At 47.3% G+C, this 26,061-nt stretch overlaps 1 protein-coding gene across 2 annotated transcripts in view; it reads right to left on the bottom strand.

Moving 5' to 3' along the window:
• Positions 1–8,814: 8,814 nt before the first annotated feature.
• KCNJ14 (potassium inwardly rectifying channel subfamily J member 14) overlaps positions 8,815–26,061 on the bottom strand; it is a 29,750-nt gene continuing 12,503 nt past the window's right edge. Inside the window, exons 1-3 of one of the 2 annotated variants that reach the window (XM_081168737.1) lie at positions 14,297–14,372; positions 11,523–12,373; positions 8,815–10,315 (exon numbers count right to left, since the gene is read on the bottom strand). In XM_081168737.1, the coding sequence (XP_081024863.1) occupies positions 9,764–10,315; positions 11,523–12,221 (1,251 nt within the window). In that variant the 5' untranslated portion in view covers positions 12,222–12,373; positions 14,297–14,372 and the 3' untranslated portion in view covers positions 8,815–9,763. Of the gene's footprint in view, positions 10,316–11,522; positions 12,374–14,296; positions 14,373–26,061 lie in introns of those variants that run through there. The other variant, XM_081168736.1, reaches the window with a different exon arrangement.

The following is a 26,061-nucleotide window of genomic DNA, read 5'->3' as shown; positions in this document are numbered from 1 at the left end:
CTAGTAATTCAGTTGGGTAAAGCAGGCCTCTTTATGAATATTAAAAATACAAAAAGTCGTGCTGTACCTTAAAGACTAAGACACATATTTAGGCATGAGCTTTTGTGGACCACACAACCCACTGCATCAGAGGCACGAAGTCAATATCCTCAGTTGCTGGTGATGTGGGAAAACTCTTGAGGCCCATTGTACAGCCAAGTCCCTTTTACTCACCAGCAATGACAAGTGACACTTGAAAATTCTCCAAGAAGCAAAGTTTTATTTCTTACATGTGTAGAACAATCAAGAAAACTATCAGAGGCTAGAACCTCAGTCTTCGTTCACACACAGTTTATATAGCAATACAGACTAGATGTGCAAAGCACCCATTGGTATGGTGTAACAGCTCACCCTAACTGCAAATACAGATGTTTCCACACTAGAACTATCTAGGCACTTTCCTGTTTATACATCTAAATGTCAAGCCCTTGCGCATGTCTATATCTTTCATTTACACACTTCTCTGTTCTTTCTTGGTTCCTCTTAAAACTTGCATGATGGCAACAAAAAAATAAAAATAAAAATGGTGTTTGCCTGGTTCAAGATGACATTAATCTGGCTTTAAGTTACAACATGTTAACTGTATATTAAAGTGTCACTGATTTAATAGGTGCCACTCCCCATAAGATTTACAGTTAAAGCCAAATTTTCCATCACCTCTTACAAGAAAATTACTCTTTGTAGATAGAATCTTATAATATCTGATAAAGCTGGGCACTGAGGGAGAAATTTGTTTGCATATATTTGTGGAAGCAACGTTCTCTCCCAAATAATAATTTGGAAAATGATTTCACCACTAGCACCATAATTACGATCTCATAACTCTAATGGTTTTTCATTTTTGTATGAGGGCATACACTCCCCCAACTAAGTATCCCTGTTTACCGTGGACAAATGTATTTCTGATATGATCTCTCCCAGATTTGTGAATACCTTCAAAAATATTGTTAGCATTGTAGGCAAGTGTGCTAGCGTTGTCTTTCTTCATATTCCAGCTCCCTTCTTCCTTGCTCTCAAAACTTAATGGGGGTGGTGGTGGAGAGTGAGATATATATATATGTACAGCGTGATTCTAAATTAGCACACTTACATTACTAATATGCGAATGTGTAAAAATATACACACAGTTGTCTCCCCTATTTTCATACCAAAGATCTTGAATAAGATGTTATTCAAGATGTTGAATAAGACCGGGCCCAAGACAGAACCCTGTGACTAGTGGGGGGCCACAGGGTTCTGTCTTGGGCCCAGTCTTATTCAACATCTTTATCAACGACTTGGATGATGGACTCAAGAGCATCCTGATCAAATTTGCAGATGACACCAAACTGGGAGGGGTGGCTAACACCCCAGAGGACAGGATCACACTTCAAAATGACCTTGACAGATTAGATAACTGGGCCAAAACAAACAAGATGAACTTTAACAGGGAGAAATGTAAAGTATTGCACTTGGGCAAAAAAAATGAGAGGCACAAATACAAGATGGGTGACACCTGGCTTGAGAGCAGTACATGTGAAAAGGCTCTAGTAGTCTTGGTTGACCACAAACTTGACATGAGCCAACAGTGTGATGCGGCAGCTAAAAAAGCCAATGCAATTCTGGGCTGCATCAATAGGAGTATAGCATCTAGATCAAGGGAAGTAATAGTGCCACTGTATTCTGCTCTGGTCAGACCTCACCTGGAGTACTGTGTCCAGTTCTGGGCACCACAGTTCAAGAAGGACACTGACAAACTGGAACATGTCCAGAGGAGGGCAACCAAAATGGTCAAAGGCCTGGAAACGATGCCTTATGAGGAACGGCTAAGGGAGCTGGGCATGTTTAGCCTGGAGAAGAGGAGGTTAAGGGGTGATATGATAGCCATGTTCAAATATATAAAAGGATGTCATATAGAGGAGGGAGAAAGGTTGTTTTCTGCTGCTCCAGAGAAGCGGACACAGAGCAATGGATCCAAACTACAAGAAAGAAGATTCCACCTAAACATTAGGAAGAACTTCCTGACAGTAAGAGCTGTTCGACAGTGGAATTTGCTGCCCAGGAGTGTGGTGGAGTCTCCTACTTTGGAGGTCTTTAAGCAGAGGCTTGACAACCATATGTCAGGAGTGCTCTGATGGTGTTTCCTGCTTGGCAGGGGGTTGGACTTGATGGCCCTTGTGGTCTATTCCAACTCTATGATTCTATGATTCTATGATCTCTGAGTCCTGCCTCAACACTCCTATTATTCCGATAGGAACATAAGAAGCTGCCTTTTACTGAGTCAGATCATTGGTCCACCTAGATCAAACTGATTGACTGAGACACTCCAGAGTTTCAAACAGAAGACATTCCTAATCCTACTTGGAGATGCTGAGGATTAAAGCTGGGACTTTCTGCATAGAAGCAGGTACCCTACCAGTGAGCAATGGCCCTTCCCCTCGTTGAACACTTTGCTCTGCCAAGTGTATAGATTTGTTCTCCAATAGTCCTGTTCTATCCTGTTTGAAAATAATAAATGAAATCTCAGAAGTAAATTCCCTTAAGTTCAGTGGGACTTACTCCTATGTTCAGTGGGACTGCACTCTATAGGAGTGCAGACTTATTTGGTGTTTTCTGCTTTGGTTAAACATATGTTGGAAAAACACAGTTGCCCAAAAATCTGTTATCAGTGGTTCCAAATGTGATTTCCCTGTGTGGGAAATGACACTCTCTGTACCCAATATGGTGCCTTATTGCCCATGCACATGCAGAAACCTGACGAATGGGCAGATCTAGCAACTCCCATTAACAATGTTTTAACAAGGCATCCTCAAAGGGCAAAAGTAGGAACAATGCAGGGACCATGATTTATCGGGGCAGACAGTGTCCAGAAAATAGGGGTATGTATCCCTAATAATGTAGTCCATGCATTGGTGACCTTCAGCCTGGATTTCTGCAATGTGCTCTATGTGTGACTGCCCTTAGGCCTGATCTGAAAGTTTAGCCAGTGCAAACTGCAGCAGCTGGACTGCTGATGGGAGCTGACAGCATGTGGTGTCTCTGCTAAAATATCTGCATGGGCTGCTGATGTGCTCCTGGGCTACGTTCAGGGTTCTTATATTAACATAAAGGTAAAGGGACCCCTGCCCGTTAAGTCCAGTCGTGAATGACTCTGGGGTTGTGGCGCTCATCTTGCTTTACAGGCCAAGGGAGCTGGGGTTTGTCCACAAACAGCTTCTGGGTCATGTGGCCAGCATGACTAAGCCGCTTCTGGCGAACCACAGCAGCGCACGGAAACGCCATTTACCTTCCCACCGGAGCAGTACCTATTTATCTACTTGCACTTTGATGTGCTTTCGAACTGCTAGGTTGGCAGAAGCAGGGACCGAGCAACGGGATCTCACCCCGTTGTGGGGATTCGAACTGCCGACCTTCTGATTGGCAAGCCCAAGAGGCTCAGTCTGAGCACTTATATCCCAGCTTTATTACTATCACCCGGAGGAGTGCTATTAGTTGTCCTCCATGGCTTAGCAGACCAAGTAGACTTTAACCAGAATTCAGGTAATGAATTTCAGATTCAGGAAACACAAGAAGTATCTTTGTAAAAACACCCACTCACACCATGCAGTACCACATACATACCGTATTTTTCGCCCTATAGGACGCACTTTTTCCCCTCCAAAAATGAAGGGGAAATGTGTGTGCGTCCTATGGGGCGAATGCAGGCTTTCGCTGAAGCCTGGAGAGCAAGAGGGGTCGGTGCGCACCGACCCCTCTTGCTCTCCAGGCTTCAGGAGAGCCCCGTCACCAGCCCCGCAAACTCGGGGGACAGCGGGAGGCGCAGCGCGCCTTTCCCACTGTCCCCCGACTTGGCTAGAAGTCTGGCGGGGGGGAGAAGCCTGCTCCTCCCCGTCGCCAGCCCCGCAAACTCGGGGGACAGCGGGAGAGGCGCGCGCGCCTTTCCCACTGTCCCCCGACTTGGCTAGAAGGCTGGCGGGGGGGGGGGGGAGAAGCCTGCTCCTCCCCGTCGCCAGCCCCGCAAACTCGGGGGATAGCGGGAGAGGCGCAGCGCTCCTTTCCCACTGTCCCCCGACTTGGCTAGAAGGCTGGCGGAGGGCTTTCCCCTCCTCCAGCCCCGCAAGCTCCCAGAGCGATGCCAAAACTGCACGCAACTTCCACATGGCTCTGGGTCCTGTTCTGGGGGCTGGGGGAGGGGGAAGCTCCGCTTTCCCCGCCCCCAGCCCCACAAGCTCCCAGAGCGATGCCAAAGCTGCCAAAGCCTGAGCTTCCCCAGCCCCGCGCCTGGGGGGGGGGGGAATAATTTTTTCCCCTTTATTTCCCCCCCCCCAAATCTAGGTGCGTCCTATGGGCCGGTGCGTCCTATAGGGCGAAAAATACGGTATATAAAGGTAAAGGGACCCCTGCCCGTTAGGTCCAGTCGTGTATGACTCTGGGGTTGCGGCGCTCATCTCGCTTTACTGGCCGAGGGAGCCGGTGTACAGCTTCCGGGTCATGTGGCCAGCATGACTAAGCCGCTTCTGGCGAACCAGAGCAGCGCACGGAAACACTGTTTACCTTCCCGACGGAGTGGTACCTATTTATCTACTTGCACTTTGACGTGCTTTCAGACTGCTAGGTGGGCAGGAGCTGAAACTGAACAACAGGAGATCACCCCATCGTGGGGATTCGAACTGCCAACCTTCTGATTGGCAAGTCCTAGGCTCTGTGGTTTAGACCACAGCGCCACCCACGTCCCATACATACATATGGGATCTTGCTATTCTGGAGACCTTGCTATTCCAGCTGTGGACACCAGAGGGGGTGCTAAGATAATCTATATTAAACCCTACACTTCTCCAAACAGAGGGATGGGCAATAAATGCAGGTGATCAGCAGGCTGCTGTGGGTTACTCTCATGGGGGTGCTGACAGACCTGAAGGGGAACTGACTGACTGAGATATCCTGTGTATAAGTCCTGACTCTTTGAGGCTGAGGCTCAAGTGTCATGGGGCAGCTGGCAGGTCAGGGCAAAGAGTCATTTGTGAGCCATCTGTCTCTAATAAGTTGCTCTGTGGATGCTGATTAGTTGGATGGGGGCCAAGCAAGTTTACCAGCAATGGATTTAGTGTTAACACAGGGTGGAGATGGAGCAAATCCACACCCTTCCCCCCCCCCCGGGCCTTAATGTTCTTCCTTGCCCCACATGTATTTACATATCCTCCAAAAGCAATTCTTTAGGGCGGGGATACAGTTTGCTGTGCCTTTTCTTGAGCATCTGTATTTCTGATCCTCCTCTTGCTCAATCCTCCCAAAAGTACTCTAAACCTTCAGGAATGAGAGAATTAAAGAGGGGGCCTCTTAAGCTTTGCCACCCTGCGGCACCCAGGACTGAATTTAGGTTTTGGAAGTGCCTTGGATAGAGGGCCTGAGCCATTCTCCACCTTGCGACTTTTCCTTTGCAAGACAGAGATGGTTCGGTTGCCCATTAATGCGACACAACACCAATGTACCGCTACTTAGTCTGGGGAGGAGAATAAAGGCGCTTGGCATCACCAAAGCTACTGGAGTTGATGGAGGAGCAGGGATGCTGAAAAACTAACTACTCACAAGCCTCTCTATAGCTAAAGTTACTAGGTCTCAGTGTTTGACCTGTTGTTCCAGTCCTTTTTTAAGGGTCTCCAGAGTAAGGGAAGGTCCTGAACACAGGGGAGAAATTATTTTCTGCTTGGCTTGAGAGGTTTTGCCTTTTGCTCTGCCATCTCCCCTCTCCACGATGCAGACATTTTGTCTGGTGGCTAGGTACCCCAGGTGCCTCAAGGCTCCACCCCTTTGCTCCTAGACTCCACCCCTTCACCTCGATTCTGATGAGCTTCAGGAGACCTGGCAACCCTCTGCCCAGTTATGTGTCCCATCTCTTCAACAGTTGAGCTGCCTTTGCACCTATGTTTGTTTTCACACTTGTGACCTCCAGGGGTGAAGTCAAAACCGCTGTGTTAGCAGCACCCAAGTGCCCTCCCTGCAGCACAGGGCTGGGTGATGTGTATGGAGGTCCTGGGCTGCACAGATGACAAGACCAGCCCCCTCAGCCTCGTTGTTGTGGTTCAAAGGAAAGCAGAGCAACACATTTGGTGCCAGCTTGGTTGCAGGAGTTGCCGAAAGGAGGCGTACAACAAGCACCATCCTACTGTCATAAGGACTCCACTCTGAGTTTGTGTTGGTTTTACTCCTTAGGCCGGGGGTAGGCAACCTAAGGTCCGCAGGCCAGATGCGGCCCAATCGCCTTCTCAATCCGGCCCACAGATGGTCCGGGAATCAGCGTGTTTTTACGTGAGTAGAATGTGTCCTTTTATTTAGAATTCATCTCTGGGTTATTTGTGGGGCATAGGAATCCATTCATTTCCTCCCCAAAAATATAGTCTGGTCCACCACATGGTCTGAGGGACGGTGGACCAGCTCACGGCTGGAAAAGTTTGCTGACCCCTGCCTTAGGCTTTTCTTTTCCTGCAGATATTCCTCAGGGCAGTGGAGGTTAGGACCAGAGTTTTCCTTCTCCTAGATGGGCTTTCTTCCCAGGTTGAGGAGCCCCATCCGCCCCTCACTTTGCTCTACAGCACATATAGAAACTGCCTTCCTGACTGTTGGAGCCAAACTGGCCTAATGTGGATGTAAAGTGTGCATTGGCTGCAGAGCAGGATTGGGGAGGGTGGCAGCAGCTTGAGCAAGAGATGGTTGGAGCATTTCCTTTTCCCAGCTAGGGGCAGAGGGACTAGAATATTCCCTTGTCACACCTCTCCCTACCCAGCATCTCCATACTGGGGAATGCTTTAACTGTTGAATTTCTGCCCATTTGGCAGCTGTTAAAGGCACTGGAGCCATGTCAAGAAAACAAAAGTAGCAGAAGGAAGACTTGTGTTCAAATTCTGTGATTCACCTGCTGAAATTGGTTCGTTGCTCTTCACTCAGGTTCCCTGTTTATGAAACGAAGTTATAAAGGCCTCCCTTGAAATATTATTGGGCATGTGTGGGGTTGAAATAAGAGTCTGAAAACTTCATATAGTAGAGTTAGTTCAGACTAGGACCCAGGAGACCCATTTTCATATCCCCACACTCAGTCACGAAGCTTACTGAGTTTAACCCGCTGCACAAGGTTGTTGTGATGATAAGGGAGAGCGAAGGGCGTTGGTAATATAGGCGTAGTCCCGCATGTATTTCAGATCACCCATTGGCTGTCCTAAGATAAGAGCTTGTGGTTGACCTCTGTCCCAACCTCTGGTGACTTTCACATCCCAGTCTGATAGATGCCCTAGGCTTGGAGATTAGGGACTCATGAGAGGTTATTTTTGGCTCAAGGAGAATGCCTTTCCACTTGATCTTGTCACCTGCTCCACGGTGGCGAGTTTCTGACATCCCATCACCTCTGCCGTGCCAGTGTGAAGAGTGGGTGCCAGCACCTAAGAGGCACGGGGTGATGGGACAGGGCAGAGGAGCAGAAAGTGGCAGGCGTGCAGAGGGAGCAGATCCCAATGCGCCCCCCTCCACCAGTGCTGGCGCAAAGCAGTCAGGATTAGCGATGGAACTGTGTCATATTAATCTCAGCTCCCAGCTGCGAATCCAATCTGAGCTCTCACCGATCTGACCTTCAGCCTACGCTGCTGTCACCTAACCGGCTTGGACAGCAGCTGTTTATAGTGGGATCACTCGTACAGCTCTGAGATGTCTCCTGCTCCAGGTTCGAAGCAGAGGTTAATATAGGGATCTTTTATCTAGTGCTGGGATTATTTCCCCCTCCCTCCAAGAAGTGGCCAGCAAAGTGGAAGACAGACAGATCTGACCCCTGGGCCACAGTCCTCAGTCAGGTTCTCTTGTGCTTCATTGGAATGAATGAAAGTATATCAATGGGAAGGGGGCAGCACTTCAGGAAGGGGTCATAGGTCAGTGGGAGAGCACATGCACTGTATACAGAAGGTCCTGTAGCATATAACAGGAAGGCTTCTCCCCTATGATCCTGGAGAACTGCTGCCTGTCAGAATAGACATTACTAGGCAAATAGAATGACCTGATAAAAGGCAGCTTCGTCTTCAGCCATAGGTATCGCTAGCATGGAGTGTGGTGGTATGGTCAGCGTGCAGCAATCGTGGCTCCCCATCTCCACTGGTGTTTCTTCCTTTCCTGCCTTCTTTTTTATTTATAAAAGGCAAAGGGACCCCTGACCAGTCGTGACCGACTCTGGGGTTGCGGTGCTCATCTCGCTTTATTGGCTGAGGGAGCTGGTGGCCAGCATGACTAAGCTGCTTCTGGCCAACCAGAGCAGCGCACGGAAATGCCGTTTACCTTCCTGCCGGAGCGGTACCTATTTATCTACCTGCACTTGATGTGCTTTCGAACTACTAGGTTGGCAGGAGCAGGGACCGAGCAACAGGAGCTCACCCCATTGCGGGGATTCAAACCGCCGACCTTCTGATCAGCAAGTCCTAGGCTCTGTGGTTTAACCCACAGCGCCACCCGCGTCCCTTTTTTATTTATTGAGTAAGGTAAATTGCATACATTTGACTTTAAAGCAAGTGTGTGTGTGTGTGTGTGTGTGTGTGTGTGTGTGTGAGAGAGAGAGAGAGAGAGAGAGAGAGAGAGAGAGAGAGAGAGAGAGAGACTTGGGATATAACACTCACTCCCATATTTTGGCCTTTCCCCAAATATTTAATGGGATGGTGGTGGCAGCGACCATACTTACATTATTTGTTTTAGGGGGCATTTCTTTCCATTTCTTTCCCTTGCTTCTGCTACAGGACTTAAAACAACAACACATGGGACCATTAGTGGTTGGATTTCAGTTTTTCTTTTTAATGACAACCCTTGTTTTGTGGTGTGATTACATTTTATGCGCCTTAACTGTCTCCTTCTAAAGAAAGATTTATTTGAAATATTGCCAGTTACTTGCCAGTTACTCTCTCTTTTTTTAAATGCACACACATGAAAACTTCCAGTTACTTCCACTGGAATTTTAGATAGGACTTACTGATTTGGGCTTGGCAAACCAGTTTTAGGAGTGCTAAGACCACATGTAGTTTTGCACCCTGTAGGTGTGTGATTTCTGGCCATTAGATCTGAAAAGAAACACACATTTCTGAAACAAGCTGCCCTCCTGCATTTTCATAGATCCTACAAGGCCAGATACCTTCCAGCAGATCCCCTGAAAAGTCGCCTTCAGAGCTCAATGAACCCTTCTTCCCTCTATATATCATAGAGCCTGATAGATTAGACATCCACGGCTCAAATCCACAAGGGGCAGGTCTTCATTTGAGCAACATTAAGTACCCCCCTTATAAGTCCTTGGAACTCCGTACAATAAACACTTTTAGCTAGCTCCCACAGCCACATCCATAATTTTATGAACATGAGGTGAGTATTGTTCCTCCTGTCAGGTTTACCAGCTGTGTTGAACTTTGGTTCCCGCCCCCTTCCCTTTTTAGCATCGATAACCTCTTAAACCTCCTTCAGCAGTTCCAACTATCACGGGGAAACTCTCAGTTTGTCCAAGGGCTAAAGTGTCAGAAAACGGCCTTTCTTTCTCCCAACAGTTAGAGACACAGACACCACAGCCTGTTCTAGAAAGCCCAGACCTTGCTAGATGTGCTTTTGGGGGGGTCAGGAACGGTGAAGCATGAAAGTGTTATCCTTTTGCTGTGTGAAGAGGCGGTGTTGGTGCTACAACAGCTGCTTTTCTCCCCACCTCCCCTCGGCCCTCCTCAGTCTAAGGACACTGGTGGCGTCACGTGGTGGCGGCTGCCTCGTTCTCCAGGCTCACCCTCCGGCTTCCCTGCCTTTCCTCTTCCTCCTCTTCCTCACGGCAGCAGCTGAGCGCCACCTCGTTCTCGTAGCAGAAGGAGGCGCGAGCAGCAGTGGCTCCTGCAGGGGGCGCCCTGTATTTGCGATGGCTCAGCTCCTTGGCGCTGCACGTTGGGGTTCCGGGCACCTCGTAGGTACGGTGGAAGTGCTGGTAGTCAACCTCATAGTGGCCGCGCCGTTCAAAGAGCACAGGCTCAAAGCGGTGTCCCCAGCGCAGCTCGCCGGGCAGGTAGGAACTGCGGCACTGAGTGGTCATTGCCGTGGCTTCCACCATGCCTTCCAGGATGACCACCAGCTCGAAGTCCGCCTCGGCCAGGTCTGCGGGGCCGTACTCGTAGAGGGGGCTTTCGGAGTCGATCTCGTGCACAATCGTCACAGGCGACACCAGGAAAATGCGGTCGGTGCCGCTGTCGAAACCCACGTTGACGTCGTTGTGGTCCAGAGGGATGTACTCGCCTTCAGGGGTCACACGAGGCTGCGGGAGAGAAGGCAATGGAAGGAGGGCATTATGTACAGAACAGGACTTGATAAATGTGTATTCATGGTATGCCCAGCAACAGGGGTGCCAAGTGGAATAAAATTAAGGGGGGGCTTCCAGGTAAGCCCCGCCCCGCATAACTGATCACATGATACGGCATGCACACACCATTTGAATGGCAATGCCCATCAATTTTGGGAGGGCCTGCCCCCCCAAATATTAGGGGCTGAAGACTCCTTGGCCTCTAGGAGTTGGCTCCTATGACCAGCAGCCATTTCCAGGGTGGATTGGGAAAACTGCCACTGCAGTTGCTGAAATGGCTGCTGGCTACTGAAGACCAGCCTTTTCTAAAACACAATTCCTACAGAGGATTCTGCTACAGGATGTAGAGGAAATAAGCATCCTACCTGCATATGTCAACTGGCCTCCTGTCCCTTCGAGAAGCACCACCCTTATGTCCATCTTTCCTTCCAGTCCCTTCACACTTTCCCCTCTCTTACCTCAGACTCATTCATCTATTTATCTGTCTTGCCTTCCATCCCGTAATACCAATGAGCTAAGTACTTGTTTTTCAAAAACCAAGCCATGGACCCCCTACTTTTGAACACTTTGATATCTCTATGGTATGTGAATGGTGCCCTGGACCTCCTTGGTGGGTGGCCACCAATTGGGAGTTGCTGCCTTATACAAATACAGTGGCACCTTGGTTCTCAAAATTAATCAGTTCCAGGAGTCTGTTCGGCTCCTGAAACGGTTCAAAAACTAAGGCTCGGTTTCCAATCGGCTGCAGGAGCTTCCTGCACTCAGTCAGAAGCTGCGTAAGTTGCGTCAGACATTCGGCTTCTGAAAAACATTCGCAGACCAGAGCACTCACTTCCGGGTTTGCGGTGTTTGGAAGTCTGTTTGTTCACGAGCCAAGCTGTTTCAGTACCAAGGTACCACTGTACTTCTCATAATAAAAAGCAGCTAAAACATCCTCTTTCTAGCAACAGTCTGAAAAATATTCTCCACATCTGTTCACCTGCCTCCCACAAACTTCTGTCCTTCTCTATCTAAAGTTCTTCATAAAGCTTTGTTGCCTTTTATCTACTCATCCATTTTCCACCTTCTGGTTTAATCATCCCAGAAGAATCATTCAAAGGACTTCCAAAAACCATCTTGCTGCCGCCCAACTCCTGCCTTGCTCCTATAGTGCCGTCCTTACCTGCAGCAGCTGTGCCCGAACATGGGCCTCCACCAGGTGGCTCTTGCGCAAGTTGGCCACACGCCACATGAGGCAGAGCTTCCCGTCGCGCATGGCCACCACGGCTGTCTCACTGAAGACCAAGGTCTCGTTGCGCTTCTTGGGTTTGGCGATCTTGACCATGATGGCCCCAATGATGAAGGCGTCAATGATGCAACCCAGAATGCACTGCAGCACCACAGCCAGGACGGCGCATGGGCACTCCTCCGTCACACTGCGGAAGCCGTACCCGATGGAAGTCTGGGTCTCCAGGGAGAAGAGGAAGGCGGCCATGAAGCTGGTGACCTCGGAGAAGCAGGGCTTTGAGTTGGGAGGCTGCTCGGGTGCAAGGTCCCCATTCATGGCGGCAATGAGCCAGAAGGTGAAGCCAAAGACCAGCCAGGAGAGCACAAACGAGAGGCAGAAGATGAGGAACATCCAGCGCCAGCGGATGTCCACACAAGTGGTGAAGATGTCTGTCAGGTACCGCTGGCCCTTCTCGCTCATGTTGACAAACTGCACGTTGCAATGGCCATTCTTCTTCACGAAACGGCTGCGCTGCCGGACGGGGGCGGGCCTGCCATTGTGGCAGCTGGTGGGGGACTCCACTGACTCCTCTTCCCGCAGCTCCCCCACCCCACCACCCCCGCTGAAACGACGGATGGCTTTGGCCACCCCCATATCGGAGGGATTGGCCTTTGTCCCGGCCAAGGCTAGGCCGGGCTTGGGGGATTGGTGGCCCAGCCTGTGTGTTGTGCAGAAAAAAGCTGGTGTCAGGGAGGTGTTAGCAGGTGATAGTGCGGCGCTGCGCAGAATTGTCGCTTTTGAATAACCTGAAAGCGGAAAGAGGAGAGAGTTGGCAAAGACCGTCATTGACTCACATCCATTAGCACATCTCCTTAACTCACTTTAAATTCCTATTCCCCCCCCCCCCCCCGGAAAAAGAAGGATGATAAGAAGCCAAAGGGAATTTAAAGTAAGGATTTGTGATTCGCTTCTACTTCATTTTAGGCCTGTTTCCTACCTTGTGATGTCATTTCACTACCAAGATGCAATGGAGCCCGTTCTTGTGAATGTGTGGGCCACCCATTCTGCTAACAGGGCGTCTTGTGCCTTAGAGGGTTTAAAAGCCATCTTAACTGGTGTGCACCACATTCCTCTCAAGGCATATTTACTTTATCTTACAGAGCAGCTCAGGTCTTGCAAGGTGCTTTCCTTCCACCTAGGTTCTTAGGTTGTGAAATTTGTTGAAACATCTCAACATTTGCAAAGCTTTATTATTGTTTATCTTTGCAATATGATTTTTGCTTGTCAATTCATTTTTTAAAAAAGGAGAGGTTGGAATTGAGATTTATATGGAAATCCAGAAGCTGTTATCTGGAGTGTTGTGGGGATGTGGTTCTTAGGCATTGAGAACAATACACATTATACTTTTTACATGTTTCAGAGCTGAGCAGTGGCACTGAAAAGAGATTGCAGGCTAGGACCTGGCTCAAACTAAGCCACAGTTTAATTTGATCCAAAAATGTAATCTTTCTTAAACGTGTATTCTTATTGGCAATAATTGTGCACCTCCTTCACTCTGTCTTAAGACTATTACCCTGTACTAACTTTCAGGCTTTATCGTGCCCACCACCTCCCTTCCTGATTTGCTTTCTTGTTTCTTTGCTTAACACCACCTGCTGAAGAGTTTTGTTGAACTTGAAGGCTTGCTGCCCAGTAATTTCTACTCAAATTGCTACTCTTCCCAACATCTTTTGTAAAAGGGAAAAAAAAGCCGAAAATTCACAATCGCTGATACTGAACATCCATGCTGTGAAAAACTTCACATTCCTGCAGCTGTGAAAGTGACAGGAAACCAATCAGAAGAAAAGCTGGCGATCTTAACAGTAGCACTCTGGCTTATAACATTTTAAGAATGGTTTCATGCCTTTTCTCTACTCCTCACAATCTTGCTTGGTTGATCTCCCTTCCCAGAGAAACCGGGATTGTCAACTTTTGTTCCTGTTAAGGTTTCTCCATCTTTAACTTCTGTTTCAGTGTATCTGAAGAAGTGAGCATGCACATGGAAGCTTATACCCAGAACAAACTTAGCTGGTCTCTAAGGTGCTACTGGACAATTTTTAAATCCCCCCCCCCTTTCGACTCGATCTTTAACAGTTACATGACAAAGATAAATTTAGGGAATTATGCTTTTTTCTGCCATGCAGGGATACAAAGAGTTTGCCCTGAAGAAATTGCTACAATTCTTAAGTGCAGAGGTGTGTGTGTGTAGAGGGGAGTACACAACTATCAGGTAAGTCAACATCTCCTACTTTCTGCCATACAGCACAATTTACTCCAATAGACCTTTCATTTCTCCCAGAGGTCCAAGCTATCCTGAAGCTCTATATTTCCACAGGGACAGTTCAGTGGAAGAGCCCATCCTCTGCATGCAAAAGGTCCTAAGGTTCAGTCACTGGCATCTCCAGGTAAGAAAGACCCCTGTCTGAAACCTGGGGCAGCAACTGCCAGTCAACAGGTAACACTGAGGCAGCTTTCAATGTGACCATCCCTCCCAGAGCTGTCCTGATTCCTCGCTTTGTCCCATGCAAAGGCAGACAGCTGTGCAGAGTATTGTGGCAGGAGTACCTTTCCCTGATCCTACAGCACCGTGGTGCCTCCTGCAATTCTCTCTGGTGCACAGAAGCCTTGTTCTCTGTTGCAGCTGGCCTTCCTAGAAAACTCCACTCACCTTCAGGTGGATGTTGCTTCACCTGCACAAAGCTCTCAAGCCAATGAAGGGACTTTGATCTGGCTCCTGTGGAAGGCTTGCCTTTTGCCTGGTGTGCCTAGAAAGCGTGGTCTCTAAGGGGAAATCTTGCCTATTTATCTGGAAGCAAAGGGTGTGTGGCATGACACGCCAGGAGGCCGGGCCTCTTCCTCAAGAGTGAGTCCCCCTCAGGCCCTCTTCCAAGGTGGCTTGCAAAAGGCACCTCCAGCCCTCCGGGGCAAAGGAACCAGCCAAGATGATCCAGCACCCGCAAGGGGGAGAAAGGATACTGAAGGAAGAAGTGAAGGCCAACACTATTTCCGTCAGAAAAAGAGAAGATTTATGGATAGGGGATCAGGGAAAGCCCAGGTCCTTTTCAAAGCACCTGCGTCGTCATCCACGCATTATTCTACTTCTGAGGTGAGTCATTGCCAGAGTTCCAATGTTTAGGTTATGAAATGTTTAGATTCATCAGTGCAAAATCTTTTGATGGATTCAAAAGACACTTCCCAACAAAGTGGAAACTGTAGACATACAGTAGCTTAACTCAAGAAGGTTTAATCTTCTGCCTGAGATAAATTACGCTACATTTTCAAGCACGAGATTTGACGTAGTGGCAAAGAAACAGAGGAGAATATGTAAGCTCATTCACCATAAGCTGTCAAAATGAATATACCTCTATGTACATATGATCTTGCTTGTGTGTGCTTGTGTTTAATTTGGGTGCAGTATTATAATTTATTCTTGATTTTATTGCCCCACAGTCAAGTTAATATTGTGTTATTTACTCAAACTGGTTGAAGTATACGTCTTCTGACTACAACAACTTACTGGGTGGCCAGCCCCATATTAGAAAAAGCACCCCCACATTACCCACCCACAAGCCGTTCCCAAGAGATGCAACATCATTTTAAAACGAGGAAAGTATGGTGTTTTCCCCCTTCAGAAGTATTTTATTCCCATGTGAACCTAGGTAGGTTGAATTCATTAGGCCTACAATGCTATACCTGATATCTTGGGAATAAGTCTCACTGAATGTAGTAGAACTTACTTCTGAGTAGATACACACACACACACACACACACACACACACAAATTATTTAAAATATCTGTATATACCGCCTTGTTAAAATAATCCCAAGACACTGTACAATAAAACAATTAAGTATGATCCAATTCAATTTATGTATTGCTTCATACTGCAAGAAGGGGTCATGAAGCGATTGACAAGCGCAGAAGCATCCAAAACATACAATAAAAAAATCCATCGAAACAAAACAAATATACTAAAAGTGTTCATCCACAAAAATGAACCGACAACAGAAAATGACCACTGCAGCCCCATAAGTACGAACACCAAAAAGAACAACCCGAAACCAGACCATGAGTCCTGTCCAAATGCCTGGGAGAGTATCTTATTTGCCTGGTGTTAAAAGGCACCAGGCAAACCTCCTCAATGAGAGCATTCCACAACTGAGGGGCCACCACAGAAAAGGCCCCTTGAATTGAATTAAAAACAATTCAATATACCGTAAAACCATCAAATGAAAAGAATTTGTCATATTTACAGTAACCAGATATTGTTCAACTGGTATCAAAGGTCAGGGAAAATGTGAGTGAGCAAATGCTTTAAATAGCTGCTGGAAGCTCACCACATATCTCAATGGGGAGCTCATTCCACAGGCTAGGGGCCACTCGCCTTCAAGTTATTGTGAGATGAACTTCTCTAAAATGAGGCATAATTATTAGAGCTGACTCGCCAATTCTTACTGAATAGGAAGGTCTATTTGGCAGAAGGCATTCTTTCAGCCAGCTTTGCCCTAGCTTTCTCAAATGTGGTTTGCTACTGCAGATATTATAAGTGCATGGTACAGTGTTCCATTACCAGTCTGGTCATGACATTTTGCTACAGCTTCCACACCAGCCTTGAGGGCAGCCCCACATAGAGTGCATTGCAGTAGACCAGACCTGAGGCTACAGATACTTGGATCACTGTGGCTTTGCAATCATGGTCCAGGAAGGGTTGTAACTGGTGCACCAGCCAAAGCAAGAAAAAAAGAAGCCACTGAGACCACTTGGGCATAGTTAGATCAAACCCTGTTCACCCACCCAGGTCTCCATAATACACACCAATTTAGCTACATTATCCATGATGAGACAGTGTATAACTGGGATCTTATTATGAACTGATCTGGCATTAAATACCAGCACCACAACACTGGAAGGCCCAGCAACCCAGTTACCCACCTGAGATATGGAGAACGTGTCAGAAGAGATGGCCTGAGCACGTTTCTATTCCCTTCTTGTTGATGACTTCCTCCCCACCCCACCTTCTTCCCTGGCCTTAAACACAGTGATTTAGGGCATCCTTGCCATTCTTCCCTCTGCCAAGCACACCCTTCATGAGTCAACATATTTCAACCAGCACACCCTACACACTTAGGGAGTTGTTCAGCAACCAATGTAAAACACCACCAGGCACACCCATCAACACCCATCCACCTTCACCCTGACCTCTCCTAACTGACTCCAAGTTCATCACAGAAGAGTGACTAGTGGGGTGCCACAGGGTTCTGTCTTGGGCCCGGTCTTATTCAACATCTTTATCAACGACTTGGATGATGGACTCAAGGGCATCCTGATCAAATTTGCAGATGACACCAAACTGGGAGGGGTGGCTAACACCCCAGAGGACAGGATCACACTTCAAAACGACCTTGACAGATTAGAGAACTGGGCCAAAACAAACAAGATGAACTTTAACAGGGAGAATTGTAAAGTATTGCACTTGGGCAAAAAAAATGAGAGGCACAAATACAAGATGGGTGACACCTGGCTTGAGAGCAGTACATGTGAAAAGGATCTAGGAGTCTTGGTTGACCACAAACTTGACATGAGCCAACAGTGTGACGCGGCAGCTAAAAAAGCCAATGCAATTCTGGGCTGCATCAATAGGAGTATAGCATCTAGATCAAGGGAAGTAATAGTGCCACTGTATTCTGCTCTGGTCAGACCTCACCTGGAGTACTGTGTCGAGTTCTGGGCAGCACAATTCAAGAAGGACACTGACAAACTGGAACGTGTCCAGAGGAGGGCAACCAAAATGGTCAAAGGCCTGGAAACGATGCCTTATGAGGAACGGCTAAGGGAGCTGGGCATGTTTAGCCTGGAGAAGAGGAGGTTAAGGGGTGATATGATAGCCATGTTCAAATATATAAAAGGATGTCATATAGAGGAGGGAGAAAGGTTGTTTTCTGCTGCTCCAGAGAAGCGGACACGGAGCAATGGATCCAAACTACAAGAAAGAAGATTCCACCTAAACATTAGGAAGAACTTCCTGACAGTAAGAGCTGTTCGACAGTGGAATTTGCTACCAAGGATTGTGGTGGAGTCTCCTTCTTTGGAGGTCTTTAAGCAGAGGCTTGACAACCATATGTCAGGAGTGCTCTGATGGTGTTTCCTGCTTGGCAGGGGGTTGGACTCGATGGCCCTTGTGGTCTCTTCCAACTCTATGATTCTATGATTCTATGAACACATACACATATTAGGATCCCATCTACCACTTTGCCAGTGGCCACAACACACTGAGCAGGACAATGTACAGGGTTCTGTCAACACCCAACGCCCACAAAAACAGCCCCCCTCATCTACTCATCACTTGCTCCATGATTCACAGTCTACAGAGTCACTAGCCAGGCCTGTCGTCTCAGGGGACACAGCCAAATATCCCAGTTCCTACCCAAGGCATTAGTGTAGTTCACATTCCAACCACTGTGGGCGCTCTCTACTTTCACCCAGGAGCAACTCACATAGCATTCAAGTCAACTCAAACCTACACGTACTTACCTCAAACCTACAAGTAACCACAAAAACTAAAAGGGGTGGCAGTGACAGCACCTCCACACCCCCAGCCTTATCCTCCCTTGCCCCGAGACAAGAAGCTCATGGGATGGTAGCGTCAGAGGGTATCAATGAGGTGGCCAGTTTTTCTGAATGTTCCTTCCTTAGCAGCACAGTAGACCATTTACTAGAAAGCAGCGTCTCCTATGGGGAATGGGGCCTGGTGTTTTGAGCCACCTCTCCTTACTCGGTCTGGCTGCAGTCACCCACTTGCAACTGTATAGGATTGCATTGTAAGCAATGGATTAACTACAACTCCTGTGATTGGTGGAGGCTTCTTTAGTTCAGTTATGGTGACATAGGATTATAAAACACCAGCCCTGTTGCTGGCTTTGCCCCTGTTTTGGGCTCACAACAAGGTGGTGGTGAAGAGAGCAGGTCACCCCCACCCAAACTTACACTTGATGCTTGTGGCAGGAATGTTGTTCTACTACAGAGAGATCATGACTCTATATGTGGAACCCGGGACTGCTTTATCTCATGGAAGGGGAACCTGTTGCCCTCCAGATGTTGTTCAGCCAGATGTGGCTCTCCTCTGTTCTTGGCCGCTGCTCATACTGCCTGAGCCTGATGGGCGTTGGAGTCCAACAACATTCAAAGGGCCATAGGTTTCCCACCCCTACTTTAGATTAAGGAATCCATAGGTTTTTTAAAAAAATGGTTGATTTTCATTCTTGTAGATGCATCTTTAGACACTCAGTGTTTCCTAGTGTCTAGCTCTTCCCTTGTATTTCTCTACCATTATATATGCGTATGGGGACGCGGGTGGCACTGTGGGTTAAACCACTGAGCTTAGGACTTGCTGATCAGAAGGTCGGCGGTTTGAATCCCCACGACGGGGTGAGCTCCCGTTGCTCGGTCCCTGCTCATGCCAACCTAGTAGTTCGAAAGCACATCAAAGTGCAAGTAGATAAATAGGCACCGCTCTGGTGGGAAGGTAAACGGCGTTTCCGTGCGCTGCTCTGGTTCGCCAGAAGCAGCTTAGTCATGCTGGCCACATGACCCAGAAGCTGCAACCTGGCTCCTTTGGCCAATAAAGCGAGATGAGCGCTGCAACCCCAGAGTCATCTGCGACTGGACTTAACGGTCAGGGGTCCGTTTACCTTTACCTTATATATGCATACATCCCTGCCTGTGTGACCTTCGTTTCTCCAGCTCTATCCTTTCTTACAAAGGACTTCCACTCTTCCTTCCCACTGTGCATGGAAATACTTCACAAACAATCCACACTTTCTTCCTCTGAAAGCATATTCCTCTGTAAGCATATTCCTTCTCTTTTTATCCTTGCTTTCATCTCCGTAAGGTTGCAGATTGTAGCTCCTTGAGGCAGGCTCCTGCCTTCTTCCATTTTATAAAATGCAATGCAGGTTATGCATATACAAATAAAAATGGCCCTCTTTCACAAACCAGTCATGCTCCCCATTTTCTTAGCACCCACATCTCCTGGCTGCCTCATTCTTTTTTTCGTTTTGCCACCCTCCCTGTGTTTCCTCATGGCTCCAAGAAAACCCAGGAGTCCTGCTTCCCGTTCTTCCAATCTATTCCTGATTGCTGATAGTGATATAAATGGGTTGGGCTTGAGCAGAGATGGCCAAATTTTAATCCAGGAATGCTTAAAAAAAAGAAGTCAAAGTGTCATTTATAAAGGAAAGAGATCATTTTCAATAAATGCATTCCATATTGTTCCACGTTCCCTACTCCCCCGAGGAAAAGCAACGTGTATATGCTCTGCCTTCCTTTGGGAGAACTCTGGAGACTTGAGGCACCTGTGTTATATTTGCTTTATTTACCCATATAAAAGCAGAACATAACTGAAGGCAAGGAGGCCAGGCCAAAGGTCCCCAGAGAGCAACTTGGCTAGTGCCCCAAGACTGCCCCCACTAGTTTCGACTAGCTCCAGCTAGAAACTCTATCTGTCTCTGTCTTAAAAGCTGCCAACTGCTGTTTCTCACACAAGCACCCCCCCCTCCCGGCACTTAGACATGGCCCCAGGGTGTGGTTTGAAGACATACAGAGCAGCAACCTTGCTGAACTCAGAGGGTCCAGTCACAGCCTTGATGGGAAACAAATTGGGAATCCTAAGCACGCCACCTCAAAAAATTATACAGTGGTGCCTCGCAAGACGAAAAGAATCCGTTCTGTGATTCTCTTCATCTAGCAGTTTTTTCGTCTTGCAAAGCAAGCCCATTGAAGGATTAGCGGATTAGCGCTATTAGCGCTATTAGCGGCTTTTAGCGGCTCATCTGCTGATCGGATCAGCTGATAAGCGGCTTAGCGGCTTAGAAAAAGGGGGGGGGGAGGAAAAAAAACCAGCAGGAACTGGCAAGACATTGTCGTCTTGCGAAGCAAGCCCATAGGAAATTCGTTTTGCGAAGCACCTCCAAAACGAAAAACTCTTTCGTCTAGCGAGTTTTCCGTCTCGCGAGGCATTCGTCTTGCGGGGCACCACTGTATAACGGGGAAAATTAGGTAGGATATTGTCATGGATCTGGGGTACCAAAGTCTGCTATTGAATGGCAGAAATTAATAAATGGTAGTACTGAGATGATATTCAGGATATGAAGGGAAAATACAAGCTGCAGAACTTGTGCCGGACAAGAAATTCCTGGGTTAGCTTATACAAACCAGACTGGCTGCTCTAGCTAAGTGCAAAGCCATTGAGAAATAATGGGATGCCGGGTATTGGGCCATTAAAGGCCACTGGCAATGCAAAAAGCTATCTTTCCCCCCTGCTCAGAGGTGTGGACAGAGACAGGAGATTTGGCAGGTTGCCAAGGTGATGGGGGGCATGATGTCACAGAAAAAATGTGCCCTTTTTGAAATCTGAAGGTGTTTTAAGAACAAAAAGGAGGAAATTGCCAACAAAGGTCTGTATAGTTAAAGCCATGGTTTTCCCAGTAGTGATGTATGGAAGCGAGAGCTGGACCATAAAGAAGGCTGATCGCCGAAGAATTGATGCTTTTGAATTATGGTGTTGGAGGAGACTCTTGAGAATCCCATGGACTGCAAGAAGATCAAACCTCTCAATTCTTAAGGAAATCAGCCCTGAGTGCTCACTGGAAGGACAGATCGTGAAGCTGAGGCTCCAATACTTTGGTCACCTCATGAGAAGAGAAGATTGCCTGGAAAAGATCCTGATGCTGGGAAAGATGGAGGGCACAAGGAGAAGGGGACGACAGAGGACGAGATGGTTGGACAGTGTTCTCGAAGCTACCAGCATGAGTTTGACCAAACTGCGGGAGACAGTGGAAGACAGGAGTGCCTGGCATGCTCTGGTCCATGGGGTCACGAAGAGTCGGACACAACTAAACAACAAGAAGTCAGAACCCATCTTGGCACTGGCTGGAGGAGGCTGCACCAAGAGACCAGAAGCTATGACTGACTGCTGCTATGGGCGCAAGCTTGCTGAAGCTATGAGAGGGGCAATGAGAGACATCTTTGGGGTATAATGTTCTGCACCCCCTCTGTTGAAGACTTTAGGCGTAAACATGTGTAAAATAAACCATATTTCTTAAAGACACCAGCCTCCACTGTGCCTCGATTTTCCCAACAGAAGCACAACCCTGGGTGAGTGCCAGGAACCCCCTGGAATCTTGCTACTGCTTGGCAGAGATTCGAGGTGGCACACAACCTCCGTAACAATATAAATGTAAGGGCGCGGGAGAAACACTCCCTGTCCTCAGGTGGGGAAGTGCTAGCTTCTCTAAACTCTGATGGGTGCAAAAACACAGGGAGTATCAGAAAACCACCTGCTAACTATATACCTACGTTGGTAAAATATCAACCAACAAACCTGGTCTGTTATTAGGCTGCAAATACACCATGCATTTAGGGGACGCGGGTGGCGCTGTGGGTTAAACCACAGAGCCTAGGACTTGCCGATCAGAAGGTCAGCGGTTCGAATCCCCGCGACGGGGTGAGCTCCCGTTGCTCGGTCCCTGCTCCTGCCAACCTAGCAGTTCGAAAGGACACCAGTGCAAGTAGATAAATTGGTACCGCTCCAGTGGGAAGGTAAACAGCGTTTCCGTGCACTGCTCTGGTTCACCAGAAGCGGCTTAGTCATGCTGGCCACATGACCCGGATGCTGTACGCCGGCTCCCTCGGCCAATAAAGCGAGATGAGCGCCGCAACCCCAGATTCGTCCACGACTGGACCTAATGGTCAGGGGTCCCTTTACCTTTACCTTACACCATGCATTTAAAGAACACCCCCATCCCCAATCATCATTGGAATGACAGAATACCAGATCACAAGGACAATTTCCAGCACCCTTAAAAAACTGTAGTTTCCAGGATTCTTGGGGTAGGGTGTGGGGGCATGCAGTTTAAATTATATGGTGTGCATGCAGCCTTACAGCAATCCAGCTAATGCAGGAATAGCCTGCCAGAAGGGTACAGCGATACCCTTTCAGGGTTTGAATAAATGCAAATCTGCATATTAATACTGTGTCTGAGCGTATGAGCCTCCTAATACATATTGAGCCTCGAGGAATACATATTGCTAGATGGCAACTGCTTTATCAGAAGGTGAGTTTATCTTGCAAAATATGCTTCGGTCAATACAGTGCCTACCACTGTTGGAAAGGGGCCCTTGAAGCTGATTTTCCTGGGACCTGCCAAGGAACCAGGATTCCTGGATTCTGCTGTGTTGCAGCTCTAAGCCTTTGCTCAGCAGAGCACCCAGTCTCTGTGCTTGCAGTGACACGCGCATGGGAAGCTTATGCTTCCAAATAAAGCCGATGCTGGGCTTAGCGCTTGGATAAGTGGAATTTCATGACAAAGTCAGTACCTAATCTCAGACAAGATTTCTGGCCCAAAACACACTTCTCCCTCCCTCCCTCCGCTATTCACTGGCTGGGCTTAAGCAGGAACCTGCCAGAGGAAAAGGCTTCATATGCAGGGCTGCATGCATTATTTTATTTTTTTGCAAGTTTGGAGAAAGTGCAGGATTTGGGAGTAGGGTCAGAAATCAGCACTCTGAGATCTCACCTTTCATTTGAGGGAGAAAAGAGAGAAAAAGACGAATGAGTTTCAAGTGTCCCCCAAAGACAATCATGGCCTTTTGGCCTGAAACTCAGGGAATTACTTGATGGGGCAAATTTCACCTTTTGATCTGGACACGTAAAGCTAGACCTATGTTACAAGAGGTGGTAAAAATATCTAGCAGGAACTGAAGAACCTGCCTGGTTATGTTAATGACGATAGCCGAGATATACCACTGAAGATTAAGAGATATATGCAGCTATCTAGTGGGGCCATATTTCACTGTAGTGCTGACAAGCACTCATTTGGTTTTAGCATAATTCTAACCCTGAAATGAAAAGCTATTTTTAAGTGCTGGTGGAACACGAATGAATTCCTGAAGACTTCCAATGCAGTGATTTTTAAATAATAATAATAATAATAATAAAAATAAATGTTATCAAAACAGGCATGCAATTTACAGCACAATTCAGAAAGAAAGTTTCTCTTGCACAGTAGCACTGTTCAGACGCTCTCCAAATTTGTGCACAGGTGAGGAGTGGGATTGTGACAACTCATGGTCACTAGCCTTGCTTCCATCCTGCACACACACATTGTCCTCAGCAGGAAAGAACATGCATGTGCACCAGTTGCACAGAAATATGCTCTGGGAACCTCTCAATTATCAGTATATTGCAGGAGGGAATCCAGCACATACTGGAACTTCAGATTTGTGCACGACGCGGATTAAAGGGCTCTGTCACTCAAGAGCAACAAATCCACTAGGATTTTTCGAGGTTTGGAAAGTGACGAGGATCAGCACTGAAAAGTGTGGGGGGTGAACAAATGACTAGCAGGAAGATGTGTATACAAATCAGGATGGATTCAGAATGAAAGCTCATTCCTGGATAATTGCCCCGCAAACAAACGAGTATTGGTAAGCTGCTTTGGGTGCCAACCTTGGTTGAAAAGAGAGGTATAATAAAAAATTACAAACCAACGAACCAAATGCAAAAATAGAGACACGCTATAATCTTTTCATGGAGCAGAGAGGCAACTTCTTTGGAGGACAGCAGCACATCTGGACTGTCCTGGCTTTCGGCAGTTGTTTGTGAAATCCATTCCCTGTGTCCAGTTTGGAGTGGGGCAGAGCACGCCAGGAGGAGCCATTAAAACAGGGAAAGACCTGTAGTCTTCCAGATGTTGCACCCATCTTCCCAGATGGCTGCCCATCCCAGGGGTTGGAGTCCAATAACATCTGGAAGGGTGCACAGGTATCCGAATCTTGCATGAAAAGAGAGCAGGGGATACCTATAGGCCAAGTTTGCCTTCAGTAGCACTTTCACACCAATCTCACAGGATTCACCCCAAGGCCTTAAATCAGGTCACCTTCCATTTCAGCCCCTTTGTTGCCTGATATCTTCCTCTTTCTCTTGATTCCAGTTAACTGCCCTGCTCTCAGATCTGACCAGCAGGCTGGGATTGGCTAATGTTCAGAGCCTTAGGGCAGAATAAAGGAACTCCTACATTTTTTGTTCATTGTTCGATCTGAAGGAGATAAGAATCACATCTATTTCTGTCAGGGAGTTCTGATGGAGCCCTGAGCTGGCTACTATTTTGCCTCAGGTGTACCTACGTGCAAAACTGTGAGAGAAAAAGCTGAAGAGAGGCCCTTATCTCAGCCTCCTTGGCTGCAGATGGCAAGAGGTCTTCCCCAGATATGTTGGGTATTTGAGGCTGTCTGAGGTAATTTTTTACTGTGACCATCTAGTGTCTCTGCAAGAATGTCCGTAGATCCCAGGAGATGATAGATGATAGATAGATAGATAGATAGATAGATAGATAGATAGATAGATAGATACGGTAGCTATCTTATCTCATATTCTTTCATAAATGGTGGCAAATTATTGTGCCAACAAGGAAACAAATTAAGAGCACCTTAAGAATTTCTGGATTGCGGGGACTATGCATATAAGCCTTGTCATACAACTGCGTAATCTCTGAGTGTGTAGCACCATTTTGGGGACACACACACACACACACACACGAAAAGAGACAGCACACTGCCTTTGTAAGATATCATTATTCCTGGAATTCCTCTGGGCAAAAGAAGGATAAAAGGTCCTTCTAATGGTGTGTTGCGAAAGCCTAAGACTCAAATCTACAAAGAACTGGTTGGATCCAGCTGACCTACTCACTCTTCAAAGCATCCAAAACCTTGCCCCCTCCCCCCGCCTTCCTGCTATTCTACCATTGATGTTGTTTTATGGCTGTGGTGGAGGAGGAATGTAGTAACGATATTGCATTTACAATACCTAGCACTACAGATAGATAGCAGAATTAGATTTATTTATCCTTTAAAAAAATGAAACCTAAGTTCATCTGCCACCCCCCTTGATAAGCTGAACTTTGCTGTGTTTTAACATATTCTGGGGACTTGCCTTATGCCCAGTATCCTTGGGAAATAGATTATTTAGTGGTGGTGAGAAAAGCCCTCTCTGGGGTGATACCAGAATTATGGAAAAGCTTTCCACATGCCATCAAACCTTTTCTATCACGTCCGTTTTTTGTGTGTGTATGTGTGCAAAGCGCTTGTTCCTGGATTTTTGCCTCTAAGATTCTAAGCCGTCGATTTTCTGGCATTGCTCTTCTCCTGGTTTGTGGCTTTGGCCTTGTCGATAGAGACCTTTAAGGTCCTCTCTGCTCCTGAGGTTGCTTGTACAGGCGCCATACACTTTGAGATCCAGGCAAACTGAAACACATTTAAGTCATTGATTCCAGTTGTTGTTGGTGGGGAGATTTAAGCATAGTTTGGCAGGACGGTGCCCTTTTCTTTTTGTGGATGTTATTGTTTAACTTGGGTTCTTTGAGGCAATTGAAACAGAAAGTTGAGGCAATTGAAACAGAA

The sequence above is a fragment of the Podarcis bocagei genome, assembly GCF_964188305.1.
Source record: "Podarcis bocagei genome assembly, chromosome: 13".
In the NCBI taxonomy this organism is placed as follows: Eukaryota; Metazoa; Chordata; class Lepidosauria; order Squamata; family Lacertidae; genus Podarcis; species Podarcis bocagei.
This window is presented reverse-complemented; position numbering and strand designations above follow the sequence as displayed.